This window comes from Nicotiana tomentosiformis, chromosome 6 (assembly GCF_000390325.3).
Source record: "Nicotiana tomentosiformis chromosome 6, ASM39032v3, whole genome shotgun sequence".
In the NCBI taxonomy this organism is placed as follows: domain Eukaryota; kingdom Viridiplantae; phylum Streptophyta; class Magnoliopsida; order Solanales; family Solanaceae; genus Nicotiana; species Nicotiana tomentosiformis.
This window is the reverse complement of record NC_090817.1, coordinates 68215974-68233244: the sequence shown is the minus strand read 5'-3', so window position 1 is coordinate 68233244 and position 17271 is coordinate 68215974. Positions and strand designations below refer to the sequence as shown.

At 35.7% G+C, this 17271-nt stretch overlaps 1 protein-coding gene across 1 annotated transcript; it reads right to left on the bottom strand.

Annotated features, from left to right (window-relative positions):
• Window positions 1-1611: 1611 nt before the first annotated feature.
• Window positions 1612-8735, bottom strand: LOC104113842 (18S rRNA (guanine-N(7))-methyltransferase RID2-like). The gene is made up of 9 exons (XM_009624145.4): window positions 8525-8735; window positions 7508-7583; window positions 6346-6429; window positions 6202-6257; window positions 5208-5264; window positions 4776-4825; window positions 4477-4629; window positions 2597-2732; window positions 1612-1924 (listed from the first exon to the last, which is right to left on the bottom strand). The coding sequence occupies exons 1-9, from the start codon at window positions 8618-8620 to the stop codon at window positions 1760-1762; spliced, it is 873 nt and encodes a 290-aa protein (XP_009622440.1). The 5' UTR covers window positions 8621-8735; the 3' UTR covers window positions 1612-1759.
• Between the last annotated feature and the right edge of the window lie 8536 nt (window positions 8736-17271).

Here is a 17271-nt window from a genome sequence, read left to right as displayed (position 1 = left end):
TTTGAATGTTACAAAACTAATTCCAGATGTATACGGTCGAAATAGATTTTGGCCTCCGTACGTTTGATCGAGTTCGAATGGTAAGCGATTGAAGTGAGAGCTCGAGACGAGTTCCGAGGATAGAACAAACAAGCTTCGAGCTCCAAGACCGATCGAGGAATCGGCTCGGTATCATTATCGAGCCCATGACCAAATCGAACCGCAAGGTAACGTGAAGGTTGTCGGAGATGCACAGACCGATTGACACTCAACCCGAATGTCGAACTCGAACCAAGGCCGAGGGATCGACCCAATACCGAGCTCGAGCCAGTATCGAGCTCGCAGACAGGAATCGTTGCAACCGCACTAGGGGAGAGAATTTTAATAGGAATTGAGGAAGAGACAATTTATCATGGATTCTCCACTATATATTTTTATTATAAATAAAGTAAGATTCATCTACTATAAATAGGGGAATCATTGTAAGCACGAAAATGGTTGACACATTGTAAGGGATAACAAACTGCCAATGAATCCCGCCACTTGAAAGATAAATAAACACAGGTTCTACTGCTTAAGGAAAAAAGTAACTCCAGGATAGGGGTAACTACACACTACATGATCAAACTAGGCTTCAAATCTCCGGAAAACCTCAAAATTGTAGACTAGGGGAGTACAAATCAAACCGACAAACCGCAAACTCAATAATTCGAGTCAAATCGAGAAAAAAAAACTCGATTATGGTTTGGTTTGATTGGTTTGGTGTTAGGAAAAAAACCCGACGATATTTGATTTGGTTTGATTTTAACTAAAAAAAGTCAAATCGAAACCAAACCAACCCGACATTATATGTATACAAATTTTAAATATATTTAATACATGAAAAAATTTATTGTAGTGTAGTTTATTAATATTTCTTAAGCCTTTTTATAATTTTATCTTTTAACGTATTATTTCAATCTTGGACTTATAATTTTTGGATGCTCCAATAAGTTTTATAGTCCATAAATGTTAATAACTCAAATAAATCCTAAACCAAAATCAAATCAATATTAATGATAATAAAACACATTCAGTTCAATTGTACTATGAATGAAAATAGTGTTGGATATCTATTTTTTTGTTTTTTCATGGTTTAGATAAAATGCACAACTTATTTTTCTTTTAGTGTTTAGTCATGTAAATAATAGTACTTATTAATCGTACTTATTTTAGCAACTTATTAGTAATTTTAAATTATGTTTGTTTTCATTATGGTTTATTAATAATATTTATTTTATGCGATTTTCTCATCTTTATTGTTGAATATTTTAGTACAACGCCATGAATCATCTCACATTTATGTTATTTTATTAAAAAATACCTTATATAATTCTGCCTTATTAGAATTAAAGAAATATTTGGAGCATAAATTTTATATTTTGTGGTATGAATACTTTATGAAAAAAAAATAAAACAACCCGAAAACCAGAAAAACCCGAGAAAAACCGAGATTTAAAAACCCGATTTTTATTGATTTAGTTTGGTCTTTAGATTTAATAACCCGATATAATTAATTTAGTTTGATAATTAAAAAATTCGAATCAACCCGTATGTACACTCTTACTGTAGACTATCTTGTTTACTCTTGAATTCAGCTGAAAAATAATATTTAGCTCTCACAAGACTATCCCATAATCTTTACATAATACACGCAAATAAAAAAATAAAAAAAAGAGCTCCTTCTGCTTAAGTTCTGTTCAAAACAAATAAATCAATCTGGATATATCTTACTAATGGATCAAAACCGATCTTTTCTTTTACGTGCTGTGTATTTGCTATCTGGAGGAACTGCGTTCCCCTTTTTCCTCATCTGTTCTTTCTTCTTCAGAACCCAATCCCTCCCTTTGCCTTTCTTGTTCAATTTTTGCTTTTTTCTAGGTCTACGCCGGTCAGATATGCAAACCTGCAGGGCAGGGTGAAATGAAAAAAAGGGGATGATCAAAGACAGTAACAGAAGATAGAGAAGAAAAGATAGTAACAGGAGTAAATAAAAAGAACAGATGGTAGGGAGGAGAAGAGCCATTGGTTAGCTTCGGCAACGTTATTGTCTGTTTGGCCAAGCTTCTAAAATCTGCTTATTTTGAGAAGTGTTTTGTTCTGTTATTGGTACTGATATATTGTCTTTTTCATATGCTTGAGCCGAGGGTCAATCGGAAACAACCTCTCTACCCTTTGGGGTAGGGGTAACGTGTGCGTACACTCTATCCTCCCCATACCTCACTTGTGGAATTTAACTGGGTTGTTGTTGTTGTTGTTGTTGCTGCTTTTCAAAAAAGTACTTTTGGCGAGAATCGGTTTGTGTTTGGCTAATTAATTTGAAAAGCACTTTTGAGCAGTAATTAGTGTTTGGCCAAGCTTTTGAAAATTGCTTCTAAGTGTATTTTTCTAAAAAGTGCTTCTCAGCAAAGTGCTTTCGGAGAGAAGCTACATTTTTCTGCTTCTCAAAATCTGCTTACGCTTCTCCTCAAAAGCACTTTTTTTAATTCTAAAAGTTTGGCCAAACACCTCAATTTTGGCCAAAAGTGAAAAAGCTTGGCCAAACAAGTTATTAGTCAGTTGCCCTTGAATTACTTACCGTCTGGTTTTCTTCATCCTCGCTGCTGTCTTCATCAGAGCAACTCTCTCCATCTTCACCCTTTCCATCTGGAGTAGTGGTGCTGAGCGACGGCGGACCACAAGTCAGAACTAAGTACTCTTTCCTCCTTTTAGAACTGTGACAAAGAAAGAACATCTAACCTTGTGTCAGGACTGCAACCAAATAAAAAAGAATTTAACTTTCACTTGAAAATGCATTGTAGTCATATCCTGGGGTATAGCTAGCATACATCTCAATCACTAATAAATTCATGTTCGGTTCTACTATGAGGTTAAGGAGTGGAGCTGCACGTACAACCCTCTTAGGCGTCAAAAGGATAAAAAGCTTCGGTGAAAACTTGAAAGGTTACATTTTGTGGGGAAAAAAATTCATAATTTTGTGGGAAGTTGTTCAATTATTCTACGTAAAATTTCCATGATTCCATATAGTCCTGAGAGAATGTAAGAAAACACACGGAAAATCTGGATCAAGTGAAGAAAACTTGCACTTAGTCTAAGATTCGACAGAAAATTAAAAAGATATACAACGTTTCAGAAGTAGTTACAAAGGAAGTAGAGAACATACTCAGATTTAGAAACTGTCAAATGAAATGTAGATACAATCTGGTAAAAATCAAATTCTATTTTGCAGAAAAGGAATGACTTTGTTTTATAAATAAAGAAAAAAACTACTTTTCTTCTGAGGAATACAAAGCCTATCCACCTAAGCTAGAAATAATGGCCACTTGGTGAACAAAACGGTCCTAAGTAGAAAAGAAGAGATACTTAACGTCTGAACCCCCCCCCCCCCCCCCAAACAACCAAAGGAAAAAAGTCAGAATAGAGGAGATGCTCGTAGAATATTCAAGTGGAACAGGAGAGTAAAGGCAGAAAGGACCCATCCTGAGTTGGAGAGGATGATACTTGTCTTCAGGGTCAAAATATTTAACTTCTGGATGGGAAGAAAAACCAACTATAAATAACTTCTTCAATGAACTGAAACTCTGTACTTTCTCCAAGATTCACCATCTGTCTGATATCAGACATCTATATTGCTTTTCTGACTGTAATGCTTAACCTTATTGATACAGGGTAATTCATTTCTAAGGCAATATCTTTTCCAAGTACCAAAGCAAAACCTTTAGTGTCATATAATGATAAAAGGTAGAAGAATTAACTTTATTTGCCAAAAGGGTAGAAGAAAGAACCAGTCTCGTGTATCTTTTTGCAGCTATACAAGAAAGGGATAAATCTTTTTTGCTCTTTTTGCCCCCTTTTTTCAGCTACTTTTGCTTCATTCATTTCATTTTTGTGTTCGACACATTAAACTTTCACTTTGCCAAACACATCCTAGTTTCATCATATTAATGGAATCGACCAAATTAAAAGAAATTTTACAATATCCAGGTTGGTCCCCTACACCTCATCTTAGGCACCTTAAACTGTTACTTAATCCTTACGCACCCAACCCACCCCTTGCAAATTGTTTGGAGGGAGATTAGTAAGATTCAATTGGTACGGATGCTGAGCACGAGAGATGTATTGGGAAGTTCAGAGGAGGAAAACCTGATGGTCGCAAGAGCCAGTGTGTGGTTAACAAGTGTTTATCTGCTTTGATTGTTGCTGCTTGCAGATGGCCCAAACTATCTCGTTTCAGATAAATTGAAAGGTAACAACTAAGAAAGGAATACTAACAAAATTAAGCTATAACTAGAAGGAAAAAATGCAACTTAGACGTATAAAACTTCCCTTTAGACATGCCTGGTCAACCATTGAGGAATGAGCTGGCACTCAGGTCAACCAATGCTAATTTCAAAACTATTACAATGAAATTGGAAAAACGAAAATGACAACAAAACAAGTTTATAAGCACTTCCTGACCTGTGTGGGTAGTCAACAACTATTCCTCCAGAAAATCCAGCTCGCATGGCAAAACCCAGAATCAGCTCCCGCTGAGCAAGATTTTCTGGATAGATCTGGAGTACTGCTCTTGCTCCCCTACCCAAACTTCTATACAAGGAACCAAAGAATGCCCTGCGGTGTTACGAGCAATATTCATACTACTTAGATAACTAGATGGAAAATGATTTATTCTACTACAATGACATCATAAATGGATCTTAAGCAGATTAATATGCACAATTGACCAACTAACAATAAGAACAAATTTTTCTACTCACTTCAATCTTATCCGAGGTTCATGAGAAGATTTGTCAGCGTTGCACAACCACTGCTTGGGAAAATTATGTACATCAGAACTGATAAGCACTAATACGTTACAAGGATATATAAATTGGTACATACTGATTTTTTATGAGAAAAAAATCAGTACTGATAATTCACCAAAAAACATCTAAAGGTGATTCATACAGGAACCGAATTGAAGTCATAACCAGAGAACATATGCAAAGGAGATGATGAGAACGAAGTTAACAGCAAGCCATGACTCTTGAAAGTAATGCACAGGCTAAATATTTCATATCAAATGCACAAAATTGACTATGAGAAAACAAACAATAACATTTCATACATGATTTTCTAAATTGTCAAGAACTATCACCATTATCAACTCAGTAAAACTGAAGATCTCAACAAAGAAGAGAAAAAGATACCTGCACAGCTGAGATACTGATGGCACCATCCAGAACACCAGGTCGAAGCCCTAATCCCTACGATAGATGCAATCAATCATTTATGCCATTCCATATAAGAACAGGTTGCAAGAAAAATAGCAGGCACAAATTTGATTTATCCATTCTTTGACAACTTGTAACATCTTTATCAACATAAAAGTTTTATCAAGAGCAATGAGAAAAATAATTATTTTACAAGGTACTAAATTTCAAAGAACAAAGATTAGTACAACTCAATTGATAAGTAATCTCAATTGCATGCTCGATCACCAAGATAGGCAGCCACATTTCACTATCTTTCATCTTATCCAGTCTTTTAGCGAAAAAAAGGACCTTGCAAACAAATCATGCAAATGACTAAGAATATGGCTACAATCCCTTTGCCTTGAAAATCCCAATTATACACCATAGTTATAGACAGATTATTTTTTCAGATTATATAAGAGGGAAGAAATGTACATGGGCTGATATTGGTGCAAAACACCACCTAATAAATAGGTGACCTGCCGGAAAATATATATATGACATATGAAATTGTGGATATCCGGTTCTCAATTCGAGAGTAGCATTACAACTCGTAAACTTGTAAGCTAAACATCATCACTTGATATCTTTGAAACAGAGAAGAAAGATACATCACGCAAAATGGACTATCATACTTAGCGACTTATGGGTAGAGCTGAAGGTTTGCTTCCATGAATTGGTAAATTATAACATTTTTCGATGGGTTCATTAGCATGCTTAATGTTTTCACGAGACTATACCACAGTATTTTCCTTTTTTTTTTTTTTTTGCACTTTGAGATTCCTCAACCAATAAGACATGTACTCTGGGTGGTGGAGCATGTACCTGTCTTGGCAATTTTAAAGGAGTTACAGCCCTGGCAATAGGAATATAGAATAATAACAAGGTGCATACAATCACAATTGAGAGTAGGATAAAGCAATCATTCAGAGGAAACTAAGTGACCTACCTGACCCATGTCACCCAGAAGTAGATCACCCTCAACCTCACGCTCCAATGCAATATCTAGAAAATGAAAACCATTATTTAGCAGTCCAATAACGGTTATAGCAAGATCAAAGTTATTTACTCATATAAGAAGAAATTTACGAACCAAGCATTGATTCTGATATATCCCAACCAAGCCACTGGTGTCCATGCTCAGTGAGTGTCTCCCCACTTAGACCTGATCCGCAACCTTCGAGAAGCAAGAAAGAATGAACGATCACACATTTTTTCCTTGGAACTTTATATAACTGAATAAGGTGAAATAAGCATGAAATCTCAAACTAAACAATTGAAAATGCAAAAAGGAGTATCTTTCTTTTGAAAATAAAGCTGTACGATCCAATGATCCATGAGTACAACAATTCCAGATATTACAGCCATTCAAGTGTTGAGGATGATCTAATCTACCTAACTGAACTCAGAAGCACACAAACCAAACCTGACTATGATATATATTTACACCAGCAAATATCAAGGCACTTTCTCATTCTACAGTATAAAAGGCCAATCAGCACGTTGTTTTATTGTGATTGACTGATTGTTCAACAATTTAAAAAGGCTAAACACTTGGGTTTTTCCGATATAAATTAAAACTTCAAATTTTCTCCAGATAGGATGAGTGAACACCTTGTAAATTTGTTCCTTTCTTCTTCTTCCCTAATCACTATACTCATAAGCATTGAATAAGCTTTACTATACACGAAAAGGACCAACCATGCTTGGAGAAGTATAGGATATAAGGAGATTTCTCAGCTTGGCTACCTTCTCCTATTTACTACAATATCAATATAAAAAAAAAAGGATAGCCCGGTGCACAAGGCATCCCGCATTCACGCAAGGACCGCACCTCAAGGGGTGTGATACAGCCAGCCTACTCTAATGCAAGTATTAGTGGCTGCTTCCACGGCTCGAACCCGTGACCTATAGATTCCAAAATACTATGGGATCCAAAATACATCCAACTAATAAGAGGAAAGGGACTAGCCACAAACTATCTTTAAGTGTAACATGAAGCTCAGAATGCTCGTTACAAGTATTTCACGCCTTAGCAATTAAGATAAGAAATTCAAATGAATAACCTGTAAAACATGCTTCAATTATTCCTCTACCCTTACTATGCTCATATATCAAAAAAAAAAAAAAAAAAAAACCATTCCGTTTCCTTTCATTCACAAATATCAAATCAATGCTAAATCTAGCCCATCAAATTCGCCTATACTACATTTACAGAATTTTTCAGCTAAATACTCGTAAAAGTATATACATACCAATATCAAGAAGTAATCTTGGGACGCCATCATCTGGCAAAGCAAGAAGCTCCAATGCTCTCTCCGAAAGTTGTGTCTTTCAGAAAATACAAACAAACGTCAGAAGCATCCTAAGCCATATAACTTTATTGGCAGCAAGTGCGGGCGCATCCATTATGCTGAAAGAATGAGAGATAGATGATGCAGAAATTTTTCTCTGTGTATTTTATTTACTGTGTACAGCCTATTTATACATGTAAAATTGATGTAAAGAGAAAATGCAGAAATAAATCTACTCTAGCCATCTGTACAATTACCAATCCCTACGTGTAACTAACTTAGATTCTTTTATTCCCTACTATGTATAAACATGTGCAATTCACGTGTAGAAAGCTTCCTACTTATTTCCTGTATATTCAAATCAACGGCTCTTGATCAACTTTTCTGATGGTTGTGATGCGCACACGTGTCAATGCCAAATGGTAAGATTAAAACATACAAATGAGGACATTGACATCGTATAATCCGAAGAACCTAGGGCTTTTGTCTGAAACCTTTCTTCCCCTTCTTCAATTCTTCATCAACAAATAAATCTTCTTCTGCTAAATTATCATGGGAATTATCATGGGGCTTCTTCTTCTCATCATATGCTTTCTTATATAGTTGAAATTTTTTAAAAATATATACTTTTACAAAATAAGCGCCCATTATTAGGAAGTTATACTCCCTATATCCCATTTCATGTGACACAATTTTCTTTTTAGTCTGTCCCGAAAAAAATGACATATTTTTTTAATTAGAAATAATTAACTTCAATTTTCATTTTACGCTTAATGAGATAATTATAATCACACAAATGTCAATGGGTTGTTTTAAACCGCAAGTTTCAAAAGTCTATATTTCTTTCTTAAACTCAATGGCAATCAAACAGCGTTACGTTTTGTGCTATTTCAACAGATTGACTAAACATCCTAAATGCGCCTCGGGCTGTAGCACTATGAATATACCATTAAAAAGACAAAATAATAGGCTACATACCTGTATGTCGATAATTCGAGAAGATGAGGTGTACTTTCGAGCTTCATCGTCGTTGTAGAAAATTTCTGGCGGTGCTAGAAGTTCTGGTCTTGACATTTTTGTGACTTCCGGGGAGCTAATTTGCTTTCCCTTTTTCTGAAGAAGAAAGGCCTAAAATTTCTCTCTTAAACCCTACCAAAGCCCTGGCAAAATTAAGGGAAAATATCGATTTGGTCCCCATAGTTCTAAATTATGTCCAATATTTGCCCCTTGCTTTTAATTATGTCCTATTACCCTGTTGATATATGGAAAACATTTACTTTTTCCTGCCTTTAAAGAGCCCAAAATAGAATTTTTTTTATCAAAGTCGAAACAAGGAGAGAAAATATACTTTTTTATTTATCAAAATAAATAATAAGGCTACGTTGGGTTCTCACTAGATTGAATATATCTATCGTTTTTTAGTGAAAAATTTTCGCTTTCCTAAAATGCACATTATGTTCAGGGATGGCAGTGGGGCGGGGCAGGACGAGGCGGATGCAGGGCGGGTTGAGACTTAACGCGCAAAAATTTAAACCAGCTTCACCCTGCTTCGCGTAGCATTTTTCCCGCTTTTAACTTGCTCCGCACCCGCCCCACCCCCGCACCCACAAAAAAACAATTATTTTGTTACTTTTGCTAAAAAAACACAAGTTTAAATTTTGAAATTTGAGGATTAGTATTAGCTACTTGTATCTTCAGTTCAATTTCTAAAATAACGTTAATGTTTTAATAAGAACTTGTTCACTTCTTTTCTCTTTTCCTATCAAAATAAAACTCCAAAATGATAGTGATATCTTTAAAACAACATAAGTAAATGTAGTTAAACAAAATTATTAAATTTAAAGTGAATAATAATAACATGTGAAACCGATAGTTAGAGTGTGGAAACTTTATAAATTCAAAACCCATCAATGTTAGAGCGTAGAAAAAAACATTCAAGATCCAACCCTGTTAACTATATTCTGGGTCTTAGATGTGCTATTTATTTTATTTTTCTTTACTTGGTTTTGGTTCTAAGTAGGTGGTAATTTTGATCTTATTGTAAATTGGTAGCGTCAAAACAGTAGAAATACATTTCTAATATTTTTCTATTTCATCTTTGATAAAACCTACAGATTTATTTGTTTCGAAGACCGAAGTAGTATAAACCAGTATTAAGCGTTTCAGACAAAAGAAATGCTAGCTTAAAAAAAATCAAGACCATAACTGTTTAAGTAAGTAGTATTAACTTTGAGCGTATTTTTTATTCAAAATTTTAAGTAAAACTCCTGAAATCCCCAACCCGCCATGCTCGCATTAGATTTAAAAAAAACTATTTCAACCCGTCACACACCCGCACAAGGCCAATCCCACACCGCCCCGTACCCATCCCGCCCCATTGCTATCTCTAATTATATTAGACACAAAATATTTAGGGAAATCATTTTTATGATCCTTTGAAAGTGAGATAGCAATTAAAAATAATATAGGAGATTGATAAAATCACATGACATCTTTGTAAGGTTATTTTTTTATTCAAATTAACTTGTAGAAAAATAAAAATGTAACAGCGAGAAAATCAAAATAACATTGCAATATTATTATAAATAAATATACGTATTGGTTTAAATTGTACTAGGCACTGTCCTAAGAAGCTATTTCGGCATTGTAAAATACTTTTCCAGGATTAATTAAGCCTACCTATATACTTAGAGGATACAGAAATCAGCAAACTTATATTACAATAATCCAACAAGATTGGAAGGAGAATAAATAAAAAGAACAAACAAAATTTATAAAAAAAAATTGGAGATAAAGAGAAGTTAGGCGAGAAAGAGAAGAAAGCTTAAAGTGGAAAGGCTTTTGGTTTCTGATAATCGAGAAATGAGGAACTATTGATGGTTATTTATAGTTGTAAGTGCATGGAATTTGCCACTTTACCAAGGCAATTTGCCATTTATTTAATGCGAAGGATTGCCTACTAGTTATAATATTGCATGATTTTAGCCACTTAGCACTACATGCTATTCTTTATAAGACACTTGTCAACAAAGACTTTAAAGTATTGACAGTCTCCCACTATTTTAAAGACCTTTTCAAAAATAAATTTGCTGGATTTGTATGGTCCAAATATAATAGATTTGGTGTCTTTTGGACTATGAACCAAACTTAGATCAATAAAACTTGGCTTACAGAATTACTGGTGAAATATGATATTTTTATGAACCAATAATTCTTAGTGTAAGACATAAATCTTATCAATCACATTTTGACCCCCTTAATTTTGTTGTTCAACGCTGTTTTGCGCCAATAGGCCATGCGCGTTCATGAGAGCTCTAAAGGCTAGGCTAAAATCTCATCGGAGTAGCCCCACTCTAATCTCATATAGGTGAATTCATCAAGTGTATACTGTTTTCAAATACACCATCTATAAGGAATATGAATTCATTAAGAGTTATAACTCAACCTCTCAATTAGTAGCAATCAAGCACTCTCTTTTAGTACTTCGGTATCAATATCTACTTGTTATTACCCATATGAACTTATTTAATGGGATCTCCAATCACTTAGGTTGGGTTACCATCTCTATTGACAACATGTCGGCCTTAACCTCATCTCTCTTTAGGTTTGAAGAGTTAATTTTCTTCCCACAGGTTTAGTCAGAGGATCGACCAAATTCATCTCTGTCTTCACATAGTCAATAAAAATTATTCCATCTCTTAACAATTGTTTTATGATACCATGTCTCAATTTCATGTGTCTACTTTTACAATTATAAGATTTATTCTTTGCAATAGCAATTGCTGCTTGACAATCACAATGCATAGATACAGGAGGCAACATGTCCTTTGTTAAAGGAACATTAGCTAAGAAGTTTCTTAGCCACTCAGCCTCAGAACCAGCTAACTCCAGAGGTACAAACTCTGATTTCATAGTCGATCTTGCAATAATTGTCTGCTTTTGTTGATTTTCATGATATTGCACCACCATCAAGGGCGAACACATAATCACTAGTGAATTTTGGCTCATCAGAATCAGAGATCCAGTTTGCATCACTATACTCTTCTAAAATAGAAGAAAATCCAATATACATGATACCATGATTCATGGTTGCTCTCAAGTATTTCATTAGTATAACTAATGCAGATTAATGCTCTCTGTTAGGATTATGAATATATCTACTTAGTCTACACACAACATATGCTATATCATGCCTTATAAAATTCGTTAAATGCACCAGACTCTCAATAATCTGAGCAACTGGATCACCATTATTCTTTTTCATCATGCCTTGTAAAATTCGTTAAATGCACCAGACTCTCAATAATCTGAGCAACTGGATCACCATTATTCTTTTTCAATTGAGAGTTAGTATCATAAGGAGTGATCACATGTGTGACATTAAAATATTCAAACTTCTTAGGAAGTCTTTCAACATAATGTTCTTGTGATAACATTATGCCATATTTACTCCTTATAACTTTAATTCTCAATATCGTATTTACTTTATTCAAATCTTTCATATCAAAATTAGCAGAAAAAAATTAGTTGGTACTTTGAACAATATTTAAACGTGTACAAAATATAAGCATATCATCAACATAGACATATTATCACATAATTATTGTTTACCACTTTAGAATAAACACATTTATCCACCTCAACTGAAGAAAAACTATATTTCATTAAGACTTGTTCAAATTTCTCATACCACTCCTTAGGAGCTTGTTTAAGGCCATAAAGAGATTTAATTAATTTACAAACTTTATTTTCTTGTCTAGGAATGACACACCCTTCAGGTTGAACCATATAAATTTCTTATTCTAAATCACCATTTAAAAAGTTGTTTAGACATCCATTTGATGAATAAAAAGCTTATGGATTGAAGAAAAGGTAATTAAAACTCGAATAGAAGAAATTCTAGTAGTTGGTGCAAATGTATCAAAATAATTAATATTTTATTTTGAGAAAAATATTTTGCTACTAACCAAACTTTATATATATCTAAGGATCTATCATGATTAAATTTTCTTTTGAAAATTTATTTACAACTAATAGGTTTTACACCAGGAGGTAAATCTGTTAAAATACATATTTTATTTTTTAATATAGAATCACTTTCAACTTTTATTATCAGAAGGAGATATAGCTTCAAAATAATTTGATGGTTCATTATCAACAAGAAAAGTTTGAAAATTATTTCTATAAGAAAAATATTATTTCCTAAGCCTTTGCTCCTTCTCAGTTCCTCATTAAAGGTAATTTTATTATTTGTTTCAATAGGTTTTTGAGAAATTTTATCAGACAATGGGTAAATATATTCAAAGAACTCAGCATTCTTTGTCTCAGTTATAGTATTGCAATTAAGCACATCACTTTTTAAGATAAAAAATCTATACGCAACACTATGTTAAGAAAATCTAATAAGCATGCAATCATCAATTTTAGAACCTATTTTTCTCTTTTTAGGTTCAGGCAAAAGAACTTTAGCAAGGCACCCCATATTTTTAAATTAATCAAGTTAGGTTTATAACCTTTTGTCACGACCCAACTAATCGGGATCGTGATGACGCCTAACACCGCTCGCTAGGCAAACCAACAAAATAAAATAATACGAAAAGAAAGGCAATAAATATCTGACAGCTGAACAAATAACATAACGTAAAGCAACTATGTGATAACAAAATAAGTTCTAAAACCCATAACTAACGTGAACCACCCCAAGATTTTGTGTCACCAGTACATGAGCTTCTAAATCTAACTAAATACAAGGTTCTGAACGAAATACAACATTGTCTGACACAAAATGGAAATAATACAACGAGAATAGGAAAGTAACTCTAAGATCTGCAAACGGAATGCAGCTCTACCTCGAATCATTGTCTGGTATCCACTATGTACCTCTAGGGACTTGGCTGGTACCAATGTCAAAATTTGCACATGAAGTGCAGAAGTGTAGTATGAGTACAACTGACTCAATGTACTCAATAAGTGTCGAGCCTAACCCCGATGAAATAGTGACAAGGCTAAGACAAGACACCTACTAAAAACCTGTACAATTATATACATAAAGCAACAGAATAACAATTAAAGCATTAAAAGTAACAGCATGGTAGGGGCATGTGGAAAGGGACAATAAACAAAAATAATAAGTAACAATCACCAAGTAACCTCTTCCAAAATAAGCACGGAAATCATCGAGTCAAGTTCACATTTCAATTATTAAGTCAAGCAATAAAATCAACAAATTGCACGGCATCACCCTTCGTGCTTTTACTCTCATCCTCACCATATATCATAAATGCAAGTGCACGACATCACCCTTCGTGCTTTTACTCTCATCCTCAAATAATCTTATAAAATGTTTATGCATGGCATCATCCATCGTGATTTTAACCTCACATTCACTCAATCAATGATATCAATATGCAAATGAGGCATATCAACACCCTTCGTGCTCTTCACTCTTTCTTACCAAACAACAACAATAACAACAAAAATATCAAGCAAGGTGGGAAGCAAATATACTTCAACTGTAGTATTAAGTTCAACTCATCATACAATAATCTTTCCACAATTAAAGCTAACAACCAATTACAAGTTTCACGTTCTCAATACCCAACATCGCAACAATTCAATATAAGAAATAACTTGAAAGCGACTAGTCAAAGAATAAGCGATCTATTTAAGGCATGGAAGGCATAATAAATGAAATAACATGGTACAATTAAGACAATTTCCACCCGCATGCTTATCTCATGGCCAACATATATGCATTCGTCACCTCGCATATACGCCGCCCCAAGACATAGTTCACATAACAAATATACTTGATTCTATCTAAAGTCCCTTAAATCAAAGTTAACCACGACACTTACCTCTTTCCGCAACCAAATCAATAGTCAACCACAGTTTTTTCCTTTCGAACAAGCCTCCAAACCAACTGAATCTAGCCAATTATCGTTCAAATAATTCAAAACAAGCTTTACAAACTACCCATAAACAAAAAAGGTTCAATTTGATCATATCTGAAAAAGTCAACCCCGGGCCCGCTTGGTTGAAATCCAAGATTTAGACCAAATCTCGATTAACCATTCACCCCGAACCCCGGGCCCATTTTTTGCAACTTTTACCTAGTTGCAGATGTCGCAATTAATAAAAACTCATCGCAAAAGCGACCAACGCGAAGAGTCCTCCATCGCAAATGCAAGTTAAGCTTCGCATTTGTGAAGCTGGTTGCCCCCTGCTCCAAGTCGCAAATGTGACTCCAAGGTCGCAAATGCGACCACTTGCATGTCTGCAAATATAACCATTTCTTCGCATTTGCGATGTCTTCAGTCCCAGTCCCAAATTCGCATTTGCCAGCCTGACACCGCCAATGCGAGGCTCGCAATTGCGATCAGGTCTTCGCAAATGCGAGACTTGCAACCTGAATACACCAGTTGTTGTGTATCAACATCTCCAAACTCAACCATAACACTTTCTAAACTCACCCGAGCCCCTCGGGCTTCAATCCGAACATGCACACAAGTATAATAACATCGTACGAACTCGTTCGCTAACTCAAATCATCAAAATAACCTCAATTATCAAGAATCGATCATCAAAACTCAAAAATTTAACTTTGAAACTCATTTTTCCAACATTTCACATAATGCGCCAAAATGCGCTCAGGTCACTCGGGACTCCAACCGAACATGCGTAAAAGTCCAAAAATATCATACGAACCTACCGGAATCGTCAAAACACCGGTTTGAGGTCGTTTACCAATAACAATGACCGTGGTCAACTCTAGCCTCATTTTAAGTTAAAAATTACATTTTCTTCAAATTTTCACATAAAAGCTTTCCGAAAAAAGATACGGACCATGCACGCAAGTCATATAATACCAAATGGAGCTATAAGAGGTATCAGAACACAAAAAATAAGGCTAGTACTCAAAATGACCTATCTGGTCGTTACATTCTCCACCTCTAAAAGAAATATTCATCCTCAAACGGACATAGAAATGTACCTGGACTGGAAAAAAGGTGTGGGTATCTACTCCGAATATCATACTGGGACTCCCAGTAGCCTCCTCAATCGACTGACCTCTCCGCTGCACCTTCACAGAAGGAAAACTCTTAGACCTTAACTTTTTAACCTGCCGGTCTAGAATAGCCATCGGATCTTCCTCATAGGTCAAATTCTCATCAAGCTGCAGCGTGCTGAAGTCCAAAACATTTGATCTATCCTCATGGTATTTCTGAAGCATGGAGACATGAAATATCGGATGTACCCCTGCTAGGATAGGAGGCAGTGCAAGCCTATAAGCAACCTCCCCAAGTCTCTCTAAGATTTTAAGCTGGCCAATAAACCTCGGGCTCAACTTGCCCTTTTCCCAAACCTCATCACGCCCTTCATAGGCGACACTCGGAGAAAAACCTTCTTACTCGCCATGTAGGCCACATCTCTAACCTTCTGGTTCGTATAACTCTTTTGCCTGGACTGAGTTGTACGAAGTCGCTCCTGAATCACCTTAACCCTTTTCAAAGCATTGCGGATGAAATCAGTGCCCAACAATATAGCTTCACCGGGCTCAAACTAACCAATCGGCGAATGACATCACCTCCGATACAAGGCCTTATACGAAGCCATTTAGATGCTCGACTAATAGCTATTATTATAGGAAAACTCCTCTAAATGTAAAAATTGGCCCCATTGACCCCCAAAATCTATAGGGCATGCCTGCAACATGTCCTCCAATATCTGAATAGTGTGCTCGGATTTGTTGTCCGTCTGAGGATGAAACACAGTACTCAACTCGACCCATGTGCCCAACTCAAGCTGCATGGCTCTCAAAAATGCAATTTGAACTTCATGCTCCGGTCAGAAATGATGGAAATGGGCACGTCGTGCAGGCGGATAATCTCCCGTATGTAAATCTAAGCCAACCGCTTTGAAGAATAGGAAGTTATCACCGGAATGAAGTGTGCAGACTTAGTCAACCAGTCCACAATAACCCAAATTGCGTCGTATTTCCTCAAAGTTTGTAGTAAGTCTATCATAAAATCCATAGTGATGCGCTCCCACTTCCACTTCGGTATCTCTAATATTTGAGTCAACCCACCCGGCTTCTGATGTTCATACTTCACTTGTTGAAAATTCAAACACCTAGAGACATGACTGACAATATCTTTCTTCATCTTTCGCCACCAATAGTGTTGTTTCAAGTCACGTTACATCTTCGTTATACATGGGTGAATGGAATAGCGCGAACTGTGAGATTCCTCAAGGATCAACTCTCTTAACCCGTCGACATTCGGAACACAAATACGGCCTTGAAACCGCATAACACCATCATCTCCAATCACAACCTCCTTAGCATCACCCCGTTGCACCGTGTCCTTCAACACCAACAAATGAGGATCATCCAATTGGCTAGCCTTGATATGCTCCAACAACGATGATTGTGCCACAACACAAGCAAAACCCGGCTAGGCTCTGAAATATCCAACCTCACGAATCAATTGGCCAAGGCCTGAACATCCATCACTAGTGGCCTCTCCACTGCCGGTAAATATGCCAAACTGCCCATGCTCTCTTTCTTTCTACTCAATGCATCGACCACTACATTGGCCTTCCCCGGATGATATAGTATGTTGATTTCATAGTCTTTTAACAGCTATAACCATCTCCGCTACCGTAAATTAAGGTCCTTCTACTTGAACAGGTATTGGAGACTCTGATGGTCGGTATAGACCTCA